This window comes from Lagopus leucura, unplaced genomic scaffold (assembly GCF_019238085.1).
Source record: "Lagopus leucura isolate 7727_CA_CO unplaced genomic scaffold, USGS_WTPT01 Super-Scaffold_100024, whole genome shotgun sequence".
Classification (NCBI taxonomy): domain Eukaryota; kingdom Metazoa; phylum Chordata; class Aves; order Galliformes; family Phasianidae; genus Lagopus; species Lagopus leucura.
The window spans coordinates 5392733-5409463 of NW_024962276.1; the positions used below are offsets into that span (position 1 = coordinate 5392733).

General features: G+C 63.6%; 2 protein-coding genes across 4 annotated transcripts in view; one reads left to right on the forward strand and one right to left on the reverse strand.

The window, feature by feature from the left end:
• The first annotated feature begins 5953 nt into the window (after positions 1-5953).
• HIC1 (HIC ZBTB transcriptional repressor 1) lies at positions 5954-10091 on the forward strand. 2 transcript variants are annotated; one of them, XM_042879630.1, is made up of 2 exons: positions 5954-6020; positions 6755-10091. In XM_042879630.1, exons 1-2 carry the CDS (start codon positions 5969-5971, stop codon positions 8698-8700), a joined length of 1998 nt encoding a protein of 665 aa, XP_042735564.1. In that variant the 5' UTR covers positions 5954-5968; the 3' UTR covers positions 8701-10091. The 2 variants fall into 2 exon arrangements, with proteins under 2 accessions (XP_042735564.1, XP_042735566.1); XM_042879632.1 differs by lacking the exon at positions 5954-6020 and adding an exon at positions 6359-6377.
• Positions 10092-10349: 258 nt separating this feature from the next.
• The window catches only part of SMG6 (SMG6 nonsense mediated mRNA decay factor), a 90634-nt gene continuing 84252 nt past the window's right edge, over positions 10350-16731 (reverse strand). For both annotated transcript variants that reach the window (XM_042879397.1, XM_042879396.1), the window contains exons 17-19: positions 14291-14502; positions 13985-14066; positions 10350-12264 (exon numbers count right to left, since the gene is read on the reverse strand). In XM_042879397.1, coding sequence (XP_042735331.1) covers positions 12134-12264; positions 13985-14066; positions 14291-14502 — 425 coding nt within the window. In that variant the 3' untranslated portion in view covers positions 10350-12133. The remainder of the gene's footprint in view (positions 12265-13984; positions 14067-14290; positions 14503-16731) is intronic.

Consider the following 16731-nt stretch of genomic DNA (forward strand, 5'->3'; position numbering starts at 1 on the left):
CCGGTGGGTCATGCTTCAGTAGCCATGACTGTAGACTGTTACTGTCCTGTCCCTACGCAGCAGTAAGCAGTCTAGAGCCAAGGTGCCGATGCGCTGACTCGGGCTCTCCTCGACGGGGTCTCTCCACGCTTTTCCGACGGTCGGGGTGAAGGCGACACAGAGCGCGGGGTGCGGGGGTGCGGTGTCCCGGTGCGGGGTATGGAGGGGGGGAAGGGGGGATGGACGTTGCGGGGGGGGGGGGGGGGGAGCACGTCGGGGCTGGATGCGGAGACAGTGGGATGCCAATGTCACCCGCAGCAAACAGCGCGGGGAGGGGGGGTGGGGGGGGGCTGAGGAGAGGAGGGGGATACACGGTGTGCAAACACACGCACTCACATAAACACCCCACAGTGTGGGGGGGGGCGGTCGCCCCCCCTCCCCCCTTCCCCTTCCCCGGGGCGGCTCCGCCTCCGCGCCCGCCCCCACCGGCGCCGCGCCCCGACCCCACCGCCCCCTCCGCACGTGGGGCTGCGCCAGGCGGCCCCGATCCGCCCCTGTTCCCGCCGCAGAGTGCCCCCCCCCGTCTCGATCCCATTCCTCCCCCGTTCCCACATACAGGTGCAGCGCTCGATGCCGCGGAGCTGCGCTGCCCCCTCCCGTCCCCGCTTACCTGGAGGGGGGGGGCGGATTCAGCCTTACCTCCCCCCCGGACCCCGACACTTCCCGGTCCGGACCCGGAGCCCCGCGGTTCCACCCCGGTTCGGGGACGGCGCCGGTGTGGCGATGCTGCGCTGTCCGCAGAGCGCGGAGCTTTTATAGGATCGGGCTCGTAGTAACGGGGATCTCGGCTCATTCATAGAAAAGCATCAACCTACACAATGACGTGAGCGCTACGTCAGCGAGGAAATTTAGGGAACGGGAAGACGCTACTATTTATATCGGGGCGGGGGGAGGGCAACGGCCCGAGGGTGGGGAGAGGGGTCCGGGCTGCACCGGGACCCCGACATCACCCCACCTCCCCCGGCCACCCATCCCCGGTGGGGATACGCAGAGGGGCAGCCCCGATCCCCGCATCCCTCCTCCCGTTGGGGGTGCACCCCACAGAGCGACTCGACACCCCTGGACGGGGTCACCCCCCAGACACTCACCTCCCCCCCGTGCCCATAAGCTCGTGCTGTGGGGCTGAGCTCTGGGGGAAAAAGATCACACAGAGACCCGGGAGGGGGGAGAGCGGGTTGGGGGAGGGGGGGGGCGTCCAAACCCGGGGGTGCCTCCTATACACCTGCACTGTGCCCACCCGCCCTCATATCATGGTGTCACTTCCCCCTTTGTGCCCCCAGTGGGCACCCATGGGTGTCCTGCAGAAGGATGGGGCACAACAACGTGTGTGTGTGTGTGTGTGTATTGGGGGGGAGTTTGGAGCTTCCCCCCCCCCTACATTGCAGCTGCCCCACTGCAGCACTGTGCTGCCCTAATGCAGCCTAGCAGGAGGCCAGGGGCTCGATCCCACAGAGGGGCACCGAAACCCCAAAAACGCTGTGTTCCCAATGAGCCGGCTTGGGTGAATTTCCGAAATTTAACTCCTGCCATCCCAAATGCCAGCACCCGGAGCAGAGTGAAACTAAACCCACAGCCATGAGGACGTGGGGGGACAGTTTCCCCGGTGGTACGCATCCCATACCCCCCATAGAACCCCCCTCTCCCCCCCCTCGGTTCCTGTCGGAGTCTTCTGACCTCACTGGGCTCCGGCGAAGCATCATAGCGGTCGCCACGGCAACAGCAGCGTTGTCATTGACAGCAGCACCGCGCCGCCAGCACCCGCCGCTGCGTAAGGCCGCGACCCCCCTTACACCCACCCCAAACCCCCCGCCCCAGTGACCCCCCACGTCCATCCCTCCTCCCTCTCCCCCCGCCCTCTTCCCCCAGACCCCCGTTCCGACGGGAGCCCGCTTCCACCCCAAAAGCCTGTTAAATACCCCGCCACCCACACTCACTCATCCCCCCTCGTATCCCCCTTCCGTCTCCCCCCACCACTTTTAGCCCTTTCTCAGCGCCCGCCCCGTCGGGGCTCTCTCCGGTTTTCGGAGGCTCCGCTGCCGCAGCGCTCCCCGCCGCAGCCGTGACTCAGCCCCGGGATTAGTCAGCACCGGGGACGGCCCACCGGTACCGGCTGCGCACTGCCTCCCCCGGATCCGCCACTGCCGCCCCCTCTGAGACCGGGGGCCGCTTTTCACCCCTCACCCACCCCTCCCGCGGTCCCCCGTTGGGAACCTTTCGGGACGAAAAGCGGCCCCCGGTCCCCGAGGGGGAGGCGGTGGGTTGTGGGGGGGGGGCGTTGTGTCCCGGAGCGCAGCCCGTTGCTGCCATCTAGTGGGGTTTGCGGCAGCCCATCCGCAGCCCCTCCATCCTATAAGCGTCCCATAGTGGAACGGGTGGTGGTGGAAGGGGGCCGTGGGGGTCCGAAGCGCTTCCCGACATGGAAAGGTGATCCCAGCCCCTACCAAGCTGCTGGAAGTGTTCCTCACCCAATAGAGCATCGTCCTAAAATGTGTCCTATTGTCTTACGGAGCACTGACCCAAAGGGATGGGGTCCCATCATCATCATCCCAAGGGAATCGGTCCCATCACCCCACCAAGCACCAACTCAAAGGGATGCAGTACCATCACCAGTGTCCCAAAGGGATGGAGCCCCATCATCCCACCAAGCACCATCCCAAAGGGATGTGGTGCCATCATCCTGTCATACATCGTCCCAAAGGGATGGGATCCCATCACCATTGTCCTGGAAGGATGGAGTCCCATTACCTCACCAAGCACCGTGCCAAAGGAATGGGGTCCTCTGCCTAAGAGTCATCCCAAAGGCATCCTAAAGCCATCCCACTGAGCATCATCATCCTGTGAGGAAGGGCTCTCACTGATCCATTAAACATCACTCGGCAGAGAAGGGTTCTGCTTGTATGGGTGAGCATCATCCCACACTGAAGGGGAACCCACTGCCCCATTGTGTCACCCCACAAATCAAAAGGTCCCATCTCCCCATCCAGGTGATGGAAACCTCCTGAAGGTCAACAGGGAGCCGTGTAGAGCCCTGTGCTGGGAATGGGGTGTGGGATACAGCCTGGAAGCCTGTGGGGTCCTGGTGGGCGATGAAAGGTGATGGTGTCCTGGTGGGAGCACATGGAGACCCAAGGGTGTCCTGCATGGGGATTTGGATGTGGTGCTGGGCACCAGCTCTGGGTGGCATTGTGAGAGAGGGACCAGAGGGATCTCCAACCTCAGCCATCGTGGGATTCTGCCCCTCGTTCACCTGAGCATCACCCCACAGAGAGGGTCTCTCAGCACGCTGCCTCTCAGGGGAGGAACCCCTCATCCAGGGAGGGATCCCCCCAACCCACCCCACAGGGAAAGGGCCCCATTGCTTTCCATGCCATTGCCCCACAAGGAAGAGATCCCACTGCCCCACAAAGCATCACCTCATAGAGAAGAGCCCTTCACCCATCACAGCACCGCCCCACAGTTCGGGTTTCCCCTTGCCCACCCTGCCCCAACGGGGACATGCAGCACAGTGCAGCCCTTGGCCCCAAAACACGGGCCTGTGGTACCGGGGGACACCTGGCAGAGCTCAGCACAGGCACACGGAGTAACCCCACAACCCACATCCAACACCCAACCGGAGGGCAGCCCATAGCTGTCACGAGTTTCACAGCCTCAGCCGGTGCACAAACGGGACCGAATGCCACCGTGCTGGAAGGGGACTCAGCCCCTATAAAGGGGCCACACAGGGGCTGTGGGGCTGCCGTGCCCCCGGCACCGCCGGGAAAATGAAGTGTGAGCTGCCAGCGGGGCTCCAGGCTCCTGGCGGTGCCGGATGCGGCCCGGCTGGCCAACGCCGTAATCGAACACATGTGTGTGGGCTACGGGGAGAGGCTGCGCTGGGAAACGGGGCCCTGCGGAGACCGGGGGGCTGCATCCTGTCCAACAGCCCAGGTCCCACATGAAGCCAGGCGTGCGAGCGCGATCCAAACCACAGCTGGATTTGAACCCAATCTCCCGGCATCTGGGCTAATTTGCTGCGCCGTGATTGATCGTGGGGAGGGGGCACAGGCGGGAGACGCTCCAGCTCAGACCTCCCAACAGAGCCAATGACTTAAGCAGAGCTGTTTCCAATCTGCGCCGCACATTGAGGCGAAAATGCCCCCTTTTTTTTTTCTTTCTCCTCCTTTTCCTTCTCTTCCTGAGCACTCCTGCTCACCAGCTCTGCCTGCGGCGTGACAGGGCAAAGGCAAAGCTCCGCTCTGAGACGTCGGGGCCGCGGGGCTCAGCTCACCCCCCTCCACCACCTGCCCCAGCCTTTGGGCTGCGAGAAAAAGGTGGAGGAGTCGGAGGTTCCTCCCCCTCCTCTCCACCCCCCCCCCCCCTCGGGCTCAGTCACTCAGCAGGTAGCGGGGGCAGCCCGGGGTCCCGAGGGGGGGGGGCAGCTGTCGGGGAGCCGCTGTGATTGATGCATCACGGCCCCATAAATTACGCGGACGCAGCCCGCGGGAGTCATCGCTCACAGCGACGTCCAAAGCTCCCTGCCAGAACCTGAAACACTTCCAGCCGTTAATTGAACAGGAAAAAAAAACCCCTAAAAAATTATGTATGTAGATATATATATATATATAAAAAGAGAGGAGGGTGAGGGGAAATCAGTGCCCGGGGGGAGAGGGGAGGGGGATGAAATCACTGCTCCGCAATGAGGGTCAGCACTCGTTCCGCTCCCAGGATCCCGATGTCGCCGGGTTTGGGTTCGGGGCTGCGCGGTGCCACCTCGCTGTGGCCAAAATCGCCCATAGGGAACAGTGGGAGGGCCGGCACTGCGCCAGCTCGTGCTCGATGGGATTTGGGTGCAGACCCACGGGGTCGGACGGGCGAACCGGCGACCTTTGGGGTGCCGTGCCCGGCTGCGGGGGTGAACCCCGGACGGAGATGCCCGGTTCCGTGCCGCCCTCCGGTCTTACACAAATGGCCGCGGCCGTGAGAAAGGAGAAGCGAAAGCACGAAGCTCTCCCCGCCTCGCTAGGAGCGGGGGGCCGCGTCGCTGTGTCCCCCCGGGGGCCACCCTTCCTTCCCACCCGCTCTCCTCTCCTCCTCCAAAATTAAAGAAAAAACAACAACAACAACAAAAAAAAACACTAACCAAACCCATCGACCTCTACTCCCGTTCCCACCACCTCCACGAGACGCCCCGTCGGGGGAACCGCGCACCTGCACGGGGAGGAGCTCTACACTCCCACCCCCCTCCCCTCCCCTCCCACCCCAAAACCCCGACGGCGGGGGGCGGAGCGCAGCGGGCGCCGCTAGATGGAGCCCGACGAGCGGTACCGGGCAGCGGCCGCGGAGGCGGCGGAGGAGACGGGGCGCTGCGGGTAAGTGCCGTCGGGGCGCGGCGGACGCGCCGTCGGGGCTCACCTGGTCGGGCTGATGGAATGGGAGGGGGGAAGCCTGAGGCTGGACACGGCGAAATGGGGGAGATAAGAGGGGTCGGGAGCGGCGGAGGAGCCCGGGAGAGACGGGGAGGGGTGGGCAAAGCCGCCGCCGGGATTGAGACCCTCGAAGGGGCGGTGGGGCCGTGCGGGAGGCGGCGCCGCCCGTTCCTCCCGCTCCCACCGGGGCGGGGGGGAATTAGGGCTCGGAGAAAAGAGGAGGAGAAGGAGGAGGAGGAGGAGGAGAAGGGGGGGGCCCGGCTGCGGCGTGCCCCGCCCGGGGAGGGGAGGAGGAAACCTCCCGCCGTCCCTTTAACAGCCAGCGGCGCTGCTCGGAGTTCAGGCCGGGGTCAGGGGGAGTTCGCAGCCCGGGTTTCACCTCCGAGCTGGCGGCGTCGGGAGCCCCGAGGAACCGCCGCCGCCGACCGCTCCGAGGGGCGTACGGGCGGTCGGCAGCGCCGGGAATGGAGCGGCGGCGGAGGGCGGAGGGCAGCGCCCGGCGACGGCCCCCCCGGGGCTGAGCCATGAGAGTCCACCGAGAGCTCGGCTGGCTGGCGGAGGGCAGCGGACGGGCAGGTAAAGCGGCACCGCGGCTCCGACGACGCTTGGGGGGCACTCACCGGGGCGGCACCGGGAGGGGAGGCGGGGAGGGGAGGTCCCGTTTCCCCCCCCCCCCCCCCCCACCCCACTCCCACCTCCTTACCCTCCCTCGTCCCCCCCGCTCACCTCGCAGGAAACGGGGGCGGGGGGCGCCGGGGGCACGGCCGGCCGCCTCCCGGGAGCGGGGCCATAAGAGCCGGGAGGAGCGCTGCGGGGAGCGGGGAGCGGCGCAGGTAACGGCGAGCGGCGGCCCCGGGGGGGCGGGCGGCACCGCGGCGCTTCGCAGGGCTGCGGGACGGCCGCTTTTTCTCTGCTTCCCCCTCGTTTCCTCCGGTGAGGGCAGCGGCAGGTGGGAGCGGGGGGTGCTGGAGGCGAGCGGGGGCGGAGGGGGGGGGGGGGGGAGGGGGATGATGTCATTTTCTCCCCCCCAAAAATAAAAATAATATTTTAACCTAAATTTGAGCCTCTGGGGGTTTGTACCCCACTCCCCGCCCCATCGGCCGGCGCGAAGCGAGCCCCGATATAAGCGTGGCACACGGAAAGCTGCGCTCAGAGCAGCCAGAACGCAGCAGGGGGAGAAAGAACCGGGGTTGGGGTTGAAGTGGGCTGAAGGGCCCCCCCCCCCCCCCCCCCCCTCCCCCGCCTCCGAAGTGCCCGACCCTCCCTACATCCCCTCTAGGCGTTGGGCTGACGGGGGCCGTGTGTTGCAGGGCGGCGGGCGCGCGGCGCGATGCTGGAGGCCATGGAGGTGCCGAGCCACTCGCGGCAGCTGCTGCTGCAGCTGAACACTCAGCGCACGAAGGGTTTCCTGTGCGACGTGATCATCGTGGTGCAGAACGCGCTCTTCCGCGCTCACAAGAACATCCTGGCGGCCAGCAGTGCCTACCTCAAGTCGCTGGTGGTGCATGACAACCTGCTCAACCTGGACCACGAGATGGTGAGCCCCGGCATCTTCCGCCTCATCCTCGATTTCATCTACACCGGGCGTTTGGGTGAATGTGAGCCGGGCGGCGAGCAGAGCTTGGGGGCTGTGCTGGCAGCAGCCAGCTACCTGCAGATCCCCGGTTTGGTGGCACTGTGCAAGAAGAAGCTGAAGCGCAGCGGGAAGTACTGTCACCTGCGTGGGGGGTACGCGCCCTACAAGCTGGGCCGGGGGCTGCGTGCCGCCACGCCGGTCATCCAGGCTTGCTATTCGGGGACGCCGCGACCCGTCGATCTGCAGCCCGTGGAGCCGGCGGCGCCGCTCAACACGCAGTGTGGGGAGCTCTACGCCTCGGCCTCGCAGGGCACCCCGCTGCACCCCCACGGGCTGTGCCCCCCCGAGCGGCACTGCTCGCCACCGTGCGGCCTCGACCTCTCCAAGAAGAGCCCCACCGGCCCCTCCGCCCAGCTGCTGCCCACTGACCGCCTGCTGCCCGCAGAGCCCCGCGAACCCTCCTTGCCCCCGCGGCACGACAGCCCCCCGGTGAGCGGGGGGCTCCTGGCCGGCCACCCCGCTGCCTACAAGGACTCGCCACCGGGCGGGGAGCCGGGGGGACACCCCCACGCTACCGACCCGTTCCGCGGCACGCCGCCCTGCACCGAGCCCCCCCTGCCCCGCGGCGATGGGCGCGAGCTGATGTACCGCTGGATGAAGCACGAGCCGCTGGGGCCCTACCTGGACGAAGGGGAGGCGGAGAAGGAGCTGGAGAGGGAGGAAAAAGCCGAATCGCCGCCCGCCGCCCCGCAGCCGCGCTATCCCAGTGTGGAAAGCAACGACCTGGAGCCTGACAACAGCACGAGCGAGGAGACAGGCAGCAGCGAGGGGCCGTCGCCCGGCGATGCATTGGACCGCTACTGCAACCACCTGGGCTACGAGCCCGAGAGCCTGGGCGACAACCTGTACGTCTGCATCCCCTGCGGGAAGGGCTTCCCCAGCTCCGAGCAGCTCAACGCGCACGTGGAGGCCCACAACGAAGAGGAGCTGTACCACAAAGCGGCGGCCGAGCAGGCCGTGCCCTTCTTGGATAAGGGAGGTGCAGGGCTGGGGGACATCCTGCGGCCGTACCGCTGCTCGTCCTGCGACAAGTCCTACAAGGACCCGGCCACACTGCGGCAGCACGAGAAGACGCACTGGCTGACGCGGCCCTACCCCTGCACCATCTGCGGGAAGAAGTTCACGCAGCGCGGCACCATGACCCGCCACATGCGCAGCCACCTCGGCCTCAAGCCCTTCGCCTGCGACGCCTGCGGGATGCGCTTCACCCGGCAGTACCGCCTGACCGAGCACATGCGCATCCACTCTGGGGAAAAGCCCTACGAGTGCCAGGTGTGCGGCGGCAAGTTCGCCCAACAGCGCAACCTCATCAGCCACATGAAGATGCACGCGGCCGGCCCCGATGGCAAAGCCAAGCTGGACTTCCCCGACAGCGTCTACGCCATGGCGCGGCTCACCGCCGACCAGCTGGGGCTCAAGCAGGAGAAGGCGGCCGAGCTGCTGTCCCACACCTCGCACTTCCTCAGCGACCCCAAGGCCATGGAGAGCCTCTACCCGTTGGCCAAGTTCACGGCAGAGCACCTGGGGCTGAGCCAGGACAAAGCGGCTGAGGTGTTGGCGCAGGCTCCGCACCTCCACGCTGATGCCGCGCGGACCATAGAGCGCTACTCGCCCCCGTAGCACCCGCCGGGGGGTGGCCCTGGGGCTCCCCGTGCCTCTCCAGGGCAGGGATGGAGGTGGCAAGGTGCTCGGCCCCGGAGAACTCACTCGGAGCAGGGGGTCCCATGAGAGCTGCCCCGGGCCGGCTGGATGGCGCGTCCTGCCGTGAGCGGTGGGGAGAAGCCGATATTCAGGGACTGACCTCCCGGCTCGCCCCGCTGTGCCGCCAGCCCGAACCCTGAGGCTTCGGAGGACATGAGCCCGCTCCTTACCTCGGGGCTGTCCCCATCTCTGCCCGCCCTGCGGTGGGACCCAATGGAGCTCAGCTCTGCTGTGATGGAACCCAGACTGTGCCGCCATCACTGCCGCGGGGCCGTGAGTAGTTCGTCCATCGCGGCCGCAGCGAAGGGCCTCCTCCTCCCCGGGGCTGTGCTGGGAGCTCGGGGACAGACTGATGGAGAGGGCTCACACGGGCTTTTGTTGGGGGTCAGGGATGGTGACTGGGGAAACACGATGCTCCTCAACGTGGAGCAGCACTGAGCTCCCGGCCTCAGCCCTCAGCAGCCAGTGTTTTCGGGAGGTGGGGCAGGGCCTTGTCACAGACTGAGCCCCTGCACCCTGCCCCACAGCGCTCGCCATCAGGGATGCCCAGGGCCCCGTGGGGCAGAGGGACCCCTGGGAGCCGCCGTCCCGTGGGGTGGCTGTGCCCTCGGGCCCACCTCTATTATTGCCAAAGATCCCCGTCCCCAGCACAGCTGGGTCGGGTCGGGTTTGGGGGAACCTCGGGCCGGGAGTTTATGACAAAGACAAAGCGGTTGGGTTTGTCAGCTATGTGGACGTGGGCAGCGGAGGAACGGGGCCACGGGAAGGGGCCGGGAGCAGCCCTGGAGAGAGCTGAGCCCCCGGCCCGGGCTGCAATGACAGCGGGTCGAGCCCCCAAGGGGCACCCCTGGCACCGCAGCACCCCTCTCGTGACCCCTCCCTAAGTCTGGATCCCCACCCAGGCCCACGACCCCTCTGCCTGGGGCTAATGTGAAGCTTCTCCCCCTCCCCGTGCCCCTTCCTCTCCTTTGCACACGAGGCCCCGGGGCAGTGACTGTCCCCAGCCTCGCAGCCACTGTGCCTTACCTTGTGCTGGCTGCTCTGCGGCGAGGCCTCGTGCCCCCATGTGCCTGCTTCCAGCCAGGGATGGGCAGGGGTCACCCAGGTCCCCCCCGGGGCTCACCAGCATCTGGCCAGAGCTGCCACCGGGCATCTGTGCCCATTTTGGGGGCCGAGCACCGGCAGCAGCTGCACCCAAAACACAGCTGGAAACGCCCAGCGGGGTCTGTATCACGTCCGATTTGTACACGGGCTCCTCGCCCTTTTTTCTATAGTCGAAACGGAACAAGCAATAAAGTGACATTAACACACAGAGCCTCGCGTCCTTCTCTGGTGGCCCTGATGTGTGGGGCTGGGATGGGGAGCGGGGATGTACCCTATGGGGCTGTGCTGGGTGGGTGGTGTGGGGCTGTGGGAGAGGAGGGGAGGAGAGGAGCTTTTCTGTTTGCCCAGAGTCCCGTTCATTAACAGGGAAGGTGCAGGACTGCAGGGACACGTCCTGCTGCCGTACGTCCCCACCGCCCCAACTGATAGCGATGTGCCCACAGATGGCAAGCGAGACAACGGGCTGCACAGACAAGTGTTTAATACTAAAAATGATTAAAACCATCTTAACAAAATCACCCGAACGCGGCCACCTCCCCAACAAAGGGCTGGCGCAGGTGGCCCCGGCACACTCAGCCCGGTGAGACCCCCTCTGTGCTGCCCAGAGAGCCCTGCGAGGGCTGGGCATCCGGCACAGGTGAGAACACATTTCCAATGCACTCAGCTCTGAGAATTCTGCACGCTGCTTACGCCCAGCGCTGTGCAGCACGAATTGGGTCCTGGGTGCTCGTGTTAAACCGTGGTCACTCCGCGTGTCCTCCTGCAGGTGGCTGCGCTGCTTGGGGACCTCAAATCTGCACCGTGCAGTTCTGCTCTTGCGCTGAGCCCTTTGCCAGGACACGTGTATGGTACAGGTGAGCACAACTGCTGCTTGTCCATGTGCTCCGCTCAGGCCCTGAGCCCTGCTTCGGTCCTCACCGTGGCATGGGTGACAGTGAGCTTCCTGCTTGAACGTGCTCTGTTGCAAACACCAGGTCTGAGCCACCCACGCAGGAAAGGAAAACACTGAGCTCGGTCCTCCTGCATCCTCTGCAGCGCGCCGGTGGGAACCAGAGGTGGCCCTGGGGTCAGTCCTGCTCCGTGCTGATGGGACTGAGGTGTGACAGAGCTTCAGGGATGCCAGTTCATGGGCAAACGCTCCCTCGTGGCTTCTGTATCTGTAGTGCCGGGGGGATGAGGGTTTGGTGGTGGGGACAATGTGATGTGGTGTGGGAGACAGCGGTGTGCTGCAGGGCTTGAGGTGACAAAAGGGGACCCTCACTGCTGGGCTCGGCACCAGGCACTGCCCAGGCTTCACCAGCCCTGTCCCCTAACAGCCTGTCCCGGGCTCCTTGGGGACTCGGAGGGCTTTGCTGACCTCATGCTGAGCCCTGGGCTGAAAATGTGGCTAAAAGTATCAGTGTGGGAAGCAGGGGTAGGGGAAAGAGAGGTGGGAACAGGTAACGTCTGTTGTGGGGAGGGAGCAGAACAGAAAGCAGTTGTGGGGGGATCAGGGGTGTTCAAAGCCCTCCTCCCCCACAAAGCAGGCAGGGCACACACCTGAAAACAATCCTATGCTGAAGTCTGAAATGAAACCGAAAAAGCAAACCCTGCAGCGGAGAGGACGAGCATCTCTGCAAGCAGCAGACAGCGTTCCCTTCTGTGGGGTGGTAGCAGGGATGGGATGGGGAACCAATGCAGCCTGGGACATGCAGGAGCAACAGGCTGGGCAGGGATGATGGAGAGCGTGGGGCACACAGCTGAGGACCCGCCCTTGAAGTCCACAGCATCTCCCAAAGGCTCAGCTCCTGGGGCTGAGCGAGACCAAAGCAATCCCAAAGTCTGCACCGTTGCATCCCCAATCTCTGCCCTGTACAGCCTACAAACCCGAAGAGACACCGACTCACGACGTGAGCTCTCTGCAACCAAGCAAACCAAGCGAAAGGCCGGCGATCCGGCACGGGGTCAACCAAAGCTTCCCTACACAGCAGGGCTCTCCAGCTCTGCTCCAGCACCGCCCGAAGGCCACGGGGACACTCAACGTCCCAGCCTCCACGTGAACCATCCACGGCAATGACCTTCCCAGCTCGCCTGCACCCCTCGGGGGGGGCCCTTCGCAGCACGGCCATGTGGGGTGGGTTGAAGACGTGGCGTTTATTGTTCATTGTGGGCTGGAAGGCGGTGGCGGTGAGGGCTGCTGCGGAGCCGGTCTCCCACCGCAACACTCTGCGTTATTCACTCAGGGGGCTCTGCTCCCTGCTCGGCTCCCTCAGCCCTCCTGGGCCCATTTGAGGAAGGTGGGGATGTCCCTCACAGGCACGTTGCGGGTCAGCGCTTTGACTCGCAGGTTGCGATCGTCCGTCAGCAGAACCACTTCGCGGAGCAAACGGATGGGATCGTCTGCGTGGAAGAACAACAGAGCGGAGTGAATCCCAGAGCTGTGTGTCGTACCATGCTGTCCCCACGCGTGCTCTGCGCCCCAAATCCCCGCAGCCTCCCGGTGCTCCTGGCTCCCTGCTGCCTGCTGAGGTTTCCCACCGTGGCTCGGAGACAACACCTCATTTCGGAGGCCTTCTGTTACCTCCTTGCTCTGGTTTGGGGACAATCTGTGCGCTCTGCCCATCCCCTGCAGGCGAAACCCCGCTGCCCAAAGCAGGGAGGTGCTCAGCACTGGGAACAGGAGGTGCCTTCGCCTGACCCAGGCCAGGAAGACAGCCCGCGACCCTGGCTCCAGCAGGAAGCTGGTGCTATTATTCTGGCGATCTCATTATAAGATCTAAAACGAACCTTTCGTTCGAGCAGCTTTTGGAGTAGCCACTGCCACCGAGGCGTTTCTGGCTGAGGCTCAGACAGAGCTGAAGGCTGAGAAATAACTGAAGGGATCTTGCCCCCAGATGGATGAGCTGCCCCGCACGCAACACGCCAGGCTGGGGATATGGGAGCCACGCTTACGTGTGTGCGGAGCAGGGGAAGCATATGGGGTATGTGTAAGCAGCTGGGTCCTGTGACCAGAGTACTGTTCCTATGAGCACAGGAAACACAGTGCCTCTGAGCCAGGATTGGAATGGAAAAAACAGAGTTTATGGGAGCCCAACATGGGCCCAGATTGGCCGCGCCAGGAGCAGCAAGCCAAGGGGAAGGGGAGGTTAGCGACAAGCTAACGAGCTGGTGGTGTTGGGGCTGAGGATGGTGAGGAGGTGATGGGAGGAAGGGGAGTGCGGGGCAGCCGTGGGGCAGCTGTGGGAGGGCAGGCCTGGGGCCGAGGGCTGATGAAAGCGGGATTGGAAGGTTTTGTGCGGACACTTTAAGAAATGTGTAACAATAAACATCCTCTGCTCCGAGCTGGTGACGCGCCTCCTTGTTACAAACCAGAGGCTGTCAGCTTGTCAGGCCCCATTCGCCATAATCCACATGATTTCAAAATTCAGCATCATTTGCACATAAACATTTGGTGACGGTTTCTCTGTGAATCTGACAAGTTAAGCTGCTAAGAATTCGCGCTGACAAATGTGGGTTGATTTCTTGGGCAGCTGCTGATCTAATTCCCATCCACACTGCCCTGGCAGCACACTGGGGCTGTCTGGTCCCAGCACATGCTGCCATTGCCAGCAGGGCATCAGGAGGAAAAAGGCTCCAACCAGGAGGCACTGGGGCTTTCAGAAGGAGCCCTTGACCTTCTGCTGCAGCCATGGCTGTGGCACGCAGTGGCAGGAGATGTCCCTGTATGGGCAGACAGTTGGATCTGCATCTGCTCTTTCCACTCTAGGAGGGTGAAGGGAAAGCAAAAGGCCCTGACACGTGGTTTTATGGCCTAGGCGCATACTCTGGGGGACAGCAACTACTAACAGTTGTGCTGCCAGCACTACAAAGTGGCTCTGTGTGCGTACGGAGGAGTCTTCTCACAGGCTGGGGAGTCCCAGAAGGTGCATGTAGAGGTGAGCATTTGGAAACACAGCAGGATGGGCCACATCCTGGGGCTGCGTGGGGGCAGGAGGTGACACCTTGGTGTTGAAAGAGGCCAAATGCAGAGGTATGGGCTCCAAGAGCCACAAAAAGAGAAATGAGCAGGGTCTGTGGGCTGCAACAGAGAAGGGACAAAGAGGATGTGAGGATGTTCTACCTTTGTTAGAGGGCATGAAATCCTTGGCCTTGTCGTTGCAATAGTGGAGGCAGCAGGACAGAATCAGGTCGTCATTATTTCCCTGGAAGAAAAGCGTGATGTTACTGTCAGCAGAAAAAAACACAAACCCTGCAGCCCCATCACCATCATTTCTGCACTGCCCTGGAGATGGTGTTGCAGCTCAGTGGACATCAGGGCTGCTCTGAGCCTGCAAAGGGACAGGTCCCTGGGGAGGCTTCCAGCCCTATAGCGTGCACTGGCAGCGCTGCCTCAGTGCCTCCATCCTCGCAGGGCTGTGATCCCTACCTGCTGGCCAGTGGTGTCTTCACTGCGGAAGGAGATGGACTCCAGCTCGTTGCCTCGGCTGGTCAGAGCCCTCAGGCAGTTGTCACGGCCCTCGAACCTCTCCTCCAGGAACTCGATGGACTTCCTGGCTCTCTCCTGCACTTGGCGGGCATAGCCTGCAGCCCGGTGCTCCATCTCCGGGCCCTTGGCCAGGCCGTCCAGCTCGTTTATCACTTCAAACAGGAAGAGGAGGTACAGTTACTAAGGGACAAGGTGCTCTCGTGACCCGCTGCTGAAACACACGTGTTGCCAAAGCCTCAGGGCTGGGACACTGGGAGCTGGCTCAGGAAATCTGGGTTCAGCTGCCGCAGCGTCCCTGTGCTCCTGGACTTGGCTACAGGTCTGGAAAAGCTTTGCTGCCTTCCACCTCTGCGTGTCACCTGGCTCAGCCCTGAGAGCATGGGGACCTCTGCCCTGCAGCACTTGCTGAGGGCACTGTGCCCTGTGAAATGCAGCCGTGAGCCCAACCCGAGCACCTTCACGTGCGACTGGGGGGGGGGTCAGAAAGCTGATGGGTCTGGGGATCTGGCTATCATGCCTCCTGATCCATGCCATGCCTCCCTGCTCTGCTCCTTCTCCCAGCCCCCTGGGCTTGCTTTCAGATGCAGAAAGCTGCGTGTGCAAGTAGGGTCACATGCAGAAGCAGGCAGCTCCCGCTCCACCAAGTCCTGGCCCTGTTTTCACACCTGAAGTCGCTGCCCCAGGCTGCCTGCAGGGGAGACACTCTCTTCAACACCTCACCCATCTGGGGCTGATACAGAGTTTGCACATCTGTCCTGACACATGTTGCTGAAGCCGAGCTCGAGCCTGGGATCAGGCAGATTCCCAGCCCGTTTGGTTTCACTGGAGACTGTCAGGGCTCGGAGCCTCCTGTCCGGCTGCCAAGCAGCAGGCACACAGCCTCAGCAGCCCCCCAGGCTGAGCAGTGCCCAAGGGACGCCAGGAGGAACGCACCCTGCAGTGCACCCAGAGCTGCTCTGCGTGTGTGAGCCAAGCGCGGCCAAGGCAGCTCCCAGCGAGGCTGGGCGCATGACAGTTGTGTCCAGATGTGCACACGAGCATCCTCACATGTGTTTGTGCACAGGGATGCGTGTGCACAAGGCTGGGCTGGTGTGCACGTGTGTGCGAGGGAGCCTCTGTGCGCGCAGTGTGTGTTTTAGCCATGGCTTCATTTCTGAAGATTGTTTCCGAGCTTGGAGCCAAGTCCTGAGTTCAAGTGGGAACTATGCATTCCTTGGGGGTTCGAGGAGAGAGCTCGGGGTCTGAGGCCTCTCCCCAGTGCTGTGAATCACTGCCCAGGGAGCCTGCGTGATCGCTCTGTTCCATGGTGAGACTGGCACTCACTGTCTGGGTATTCAAATTAAAGCTGCATGGAGCTGCTTTGCTCTTCGCTCGCTGACTGCTCCTCTTGCTACTGCTTTCAGCGACCTGATGCTGCCATTTCCACACAATGCACGGCTGGGTTAGGGGTGGGGGGAGCCTTGCAAGAACGGAACATCGAACAGGAAAAGCTGGTATTCCCTCCCGAAATCCGCCTTCCTGCTTCCAAACTAAACAGGCTTCAAAGGGGAGGCTTGTTTGTGCTTCTGCACCAGGCCTGGCTTCTCCATGGTGGGGTCAGCCTTAAGGAGCACGGAGCAGGTTAAAGAGCAAGAGAAACAAACGGAACGCGAAGCTGCACGCTTAACCCCTTGCTGCATCCCTGGGATAAGCAGTGAGGAGTGCCCCGTGCTGGGGACAGAGCACAGCTCACACCTGCAACTGGCAATAGGATGTGGCACCATGGCCACTGGCCCCTGGCTTATCCTGGCCAGCCCAGCCCTCATTATGCAGGTTCAGCACGGCAGCACCTGGCCCAGGGAAGGAAACAGGGCTTCCCGCTCTCCTGCAGCTCATGCTTGTGAGAGCACAGAGGAGGCAGGGCCATGGCTCTAGGGAAGGCGCCAGCATTCTCAGGTGTGAGCACACTCCACAGACCCCAAGGCTCTGCCAGCTTCCTTCCCTTTTCTTCCACGTAATGCCCTGCCACTGCCGTGCCAAGCTGCAGAGCTCCCTGACAGCCCCTGTCCAGGGGTGCCATCCCCAGCTCTAAGAGTCCTTCCAGAGCCAGACCCTGCAGGAAGGGCCTGTTGGATGCTGGCTCTTGGGCCGGTGGAGCTAGGAGCCGAAGAGGAAGCCCCACACCTGCTCAGAGGGCAGGCATGAAGTGTGCTGCAGGGCAGAAGATCAGCACCAGTGTACACCTCGCTGCCTGCAGACTGGAGGTGCCTGTGGGGCTGCAGTTGGGATGAGGGCAGCCTGAGACATCTGTGAGGCTCAGCCCCACTGCTACCCTGATCTCTTTTACCCTCAAGCTCCACTCCATGCCAGGTTGGCACTGGGGTGCAGCCGGCCCCAGTGCA

Excerpts from the sequence above, each read along its gene's own strand:
- HIC1 (XM_042879630.1), top strand. The coding sequence starts at position 5,969 with ATGAGAGTCCACCGAGAGCTCGGCTGGCTGGCGGAGGGCAGCGGACGG. Across the intron at positions 6,021-6,754 it reads GGAGGGCAGCGGACGGGCAG|GGCGGCGGGCGCGCGGCGCG; the intron begins GTAAAGCGGCAC and ends CGTGTGTTGCAG.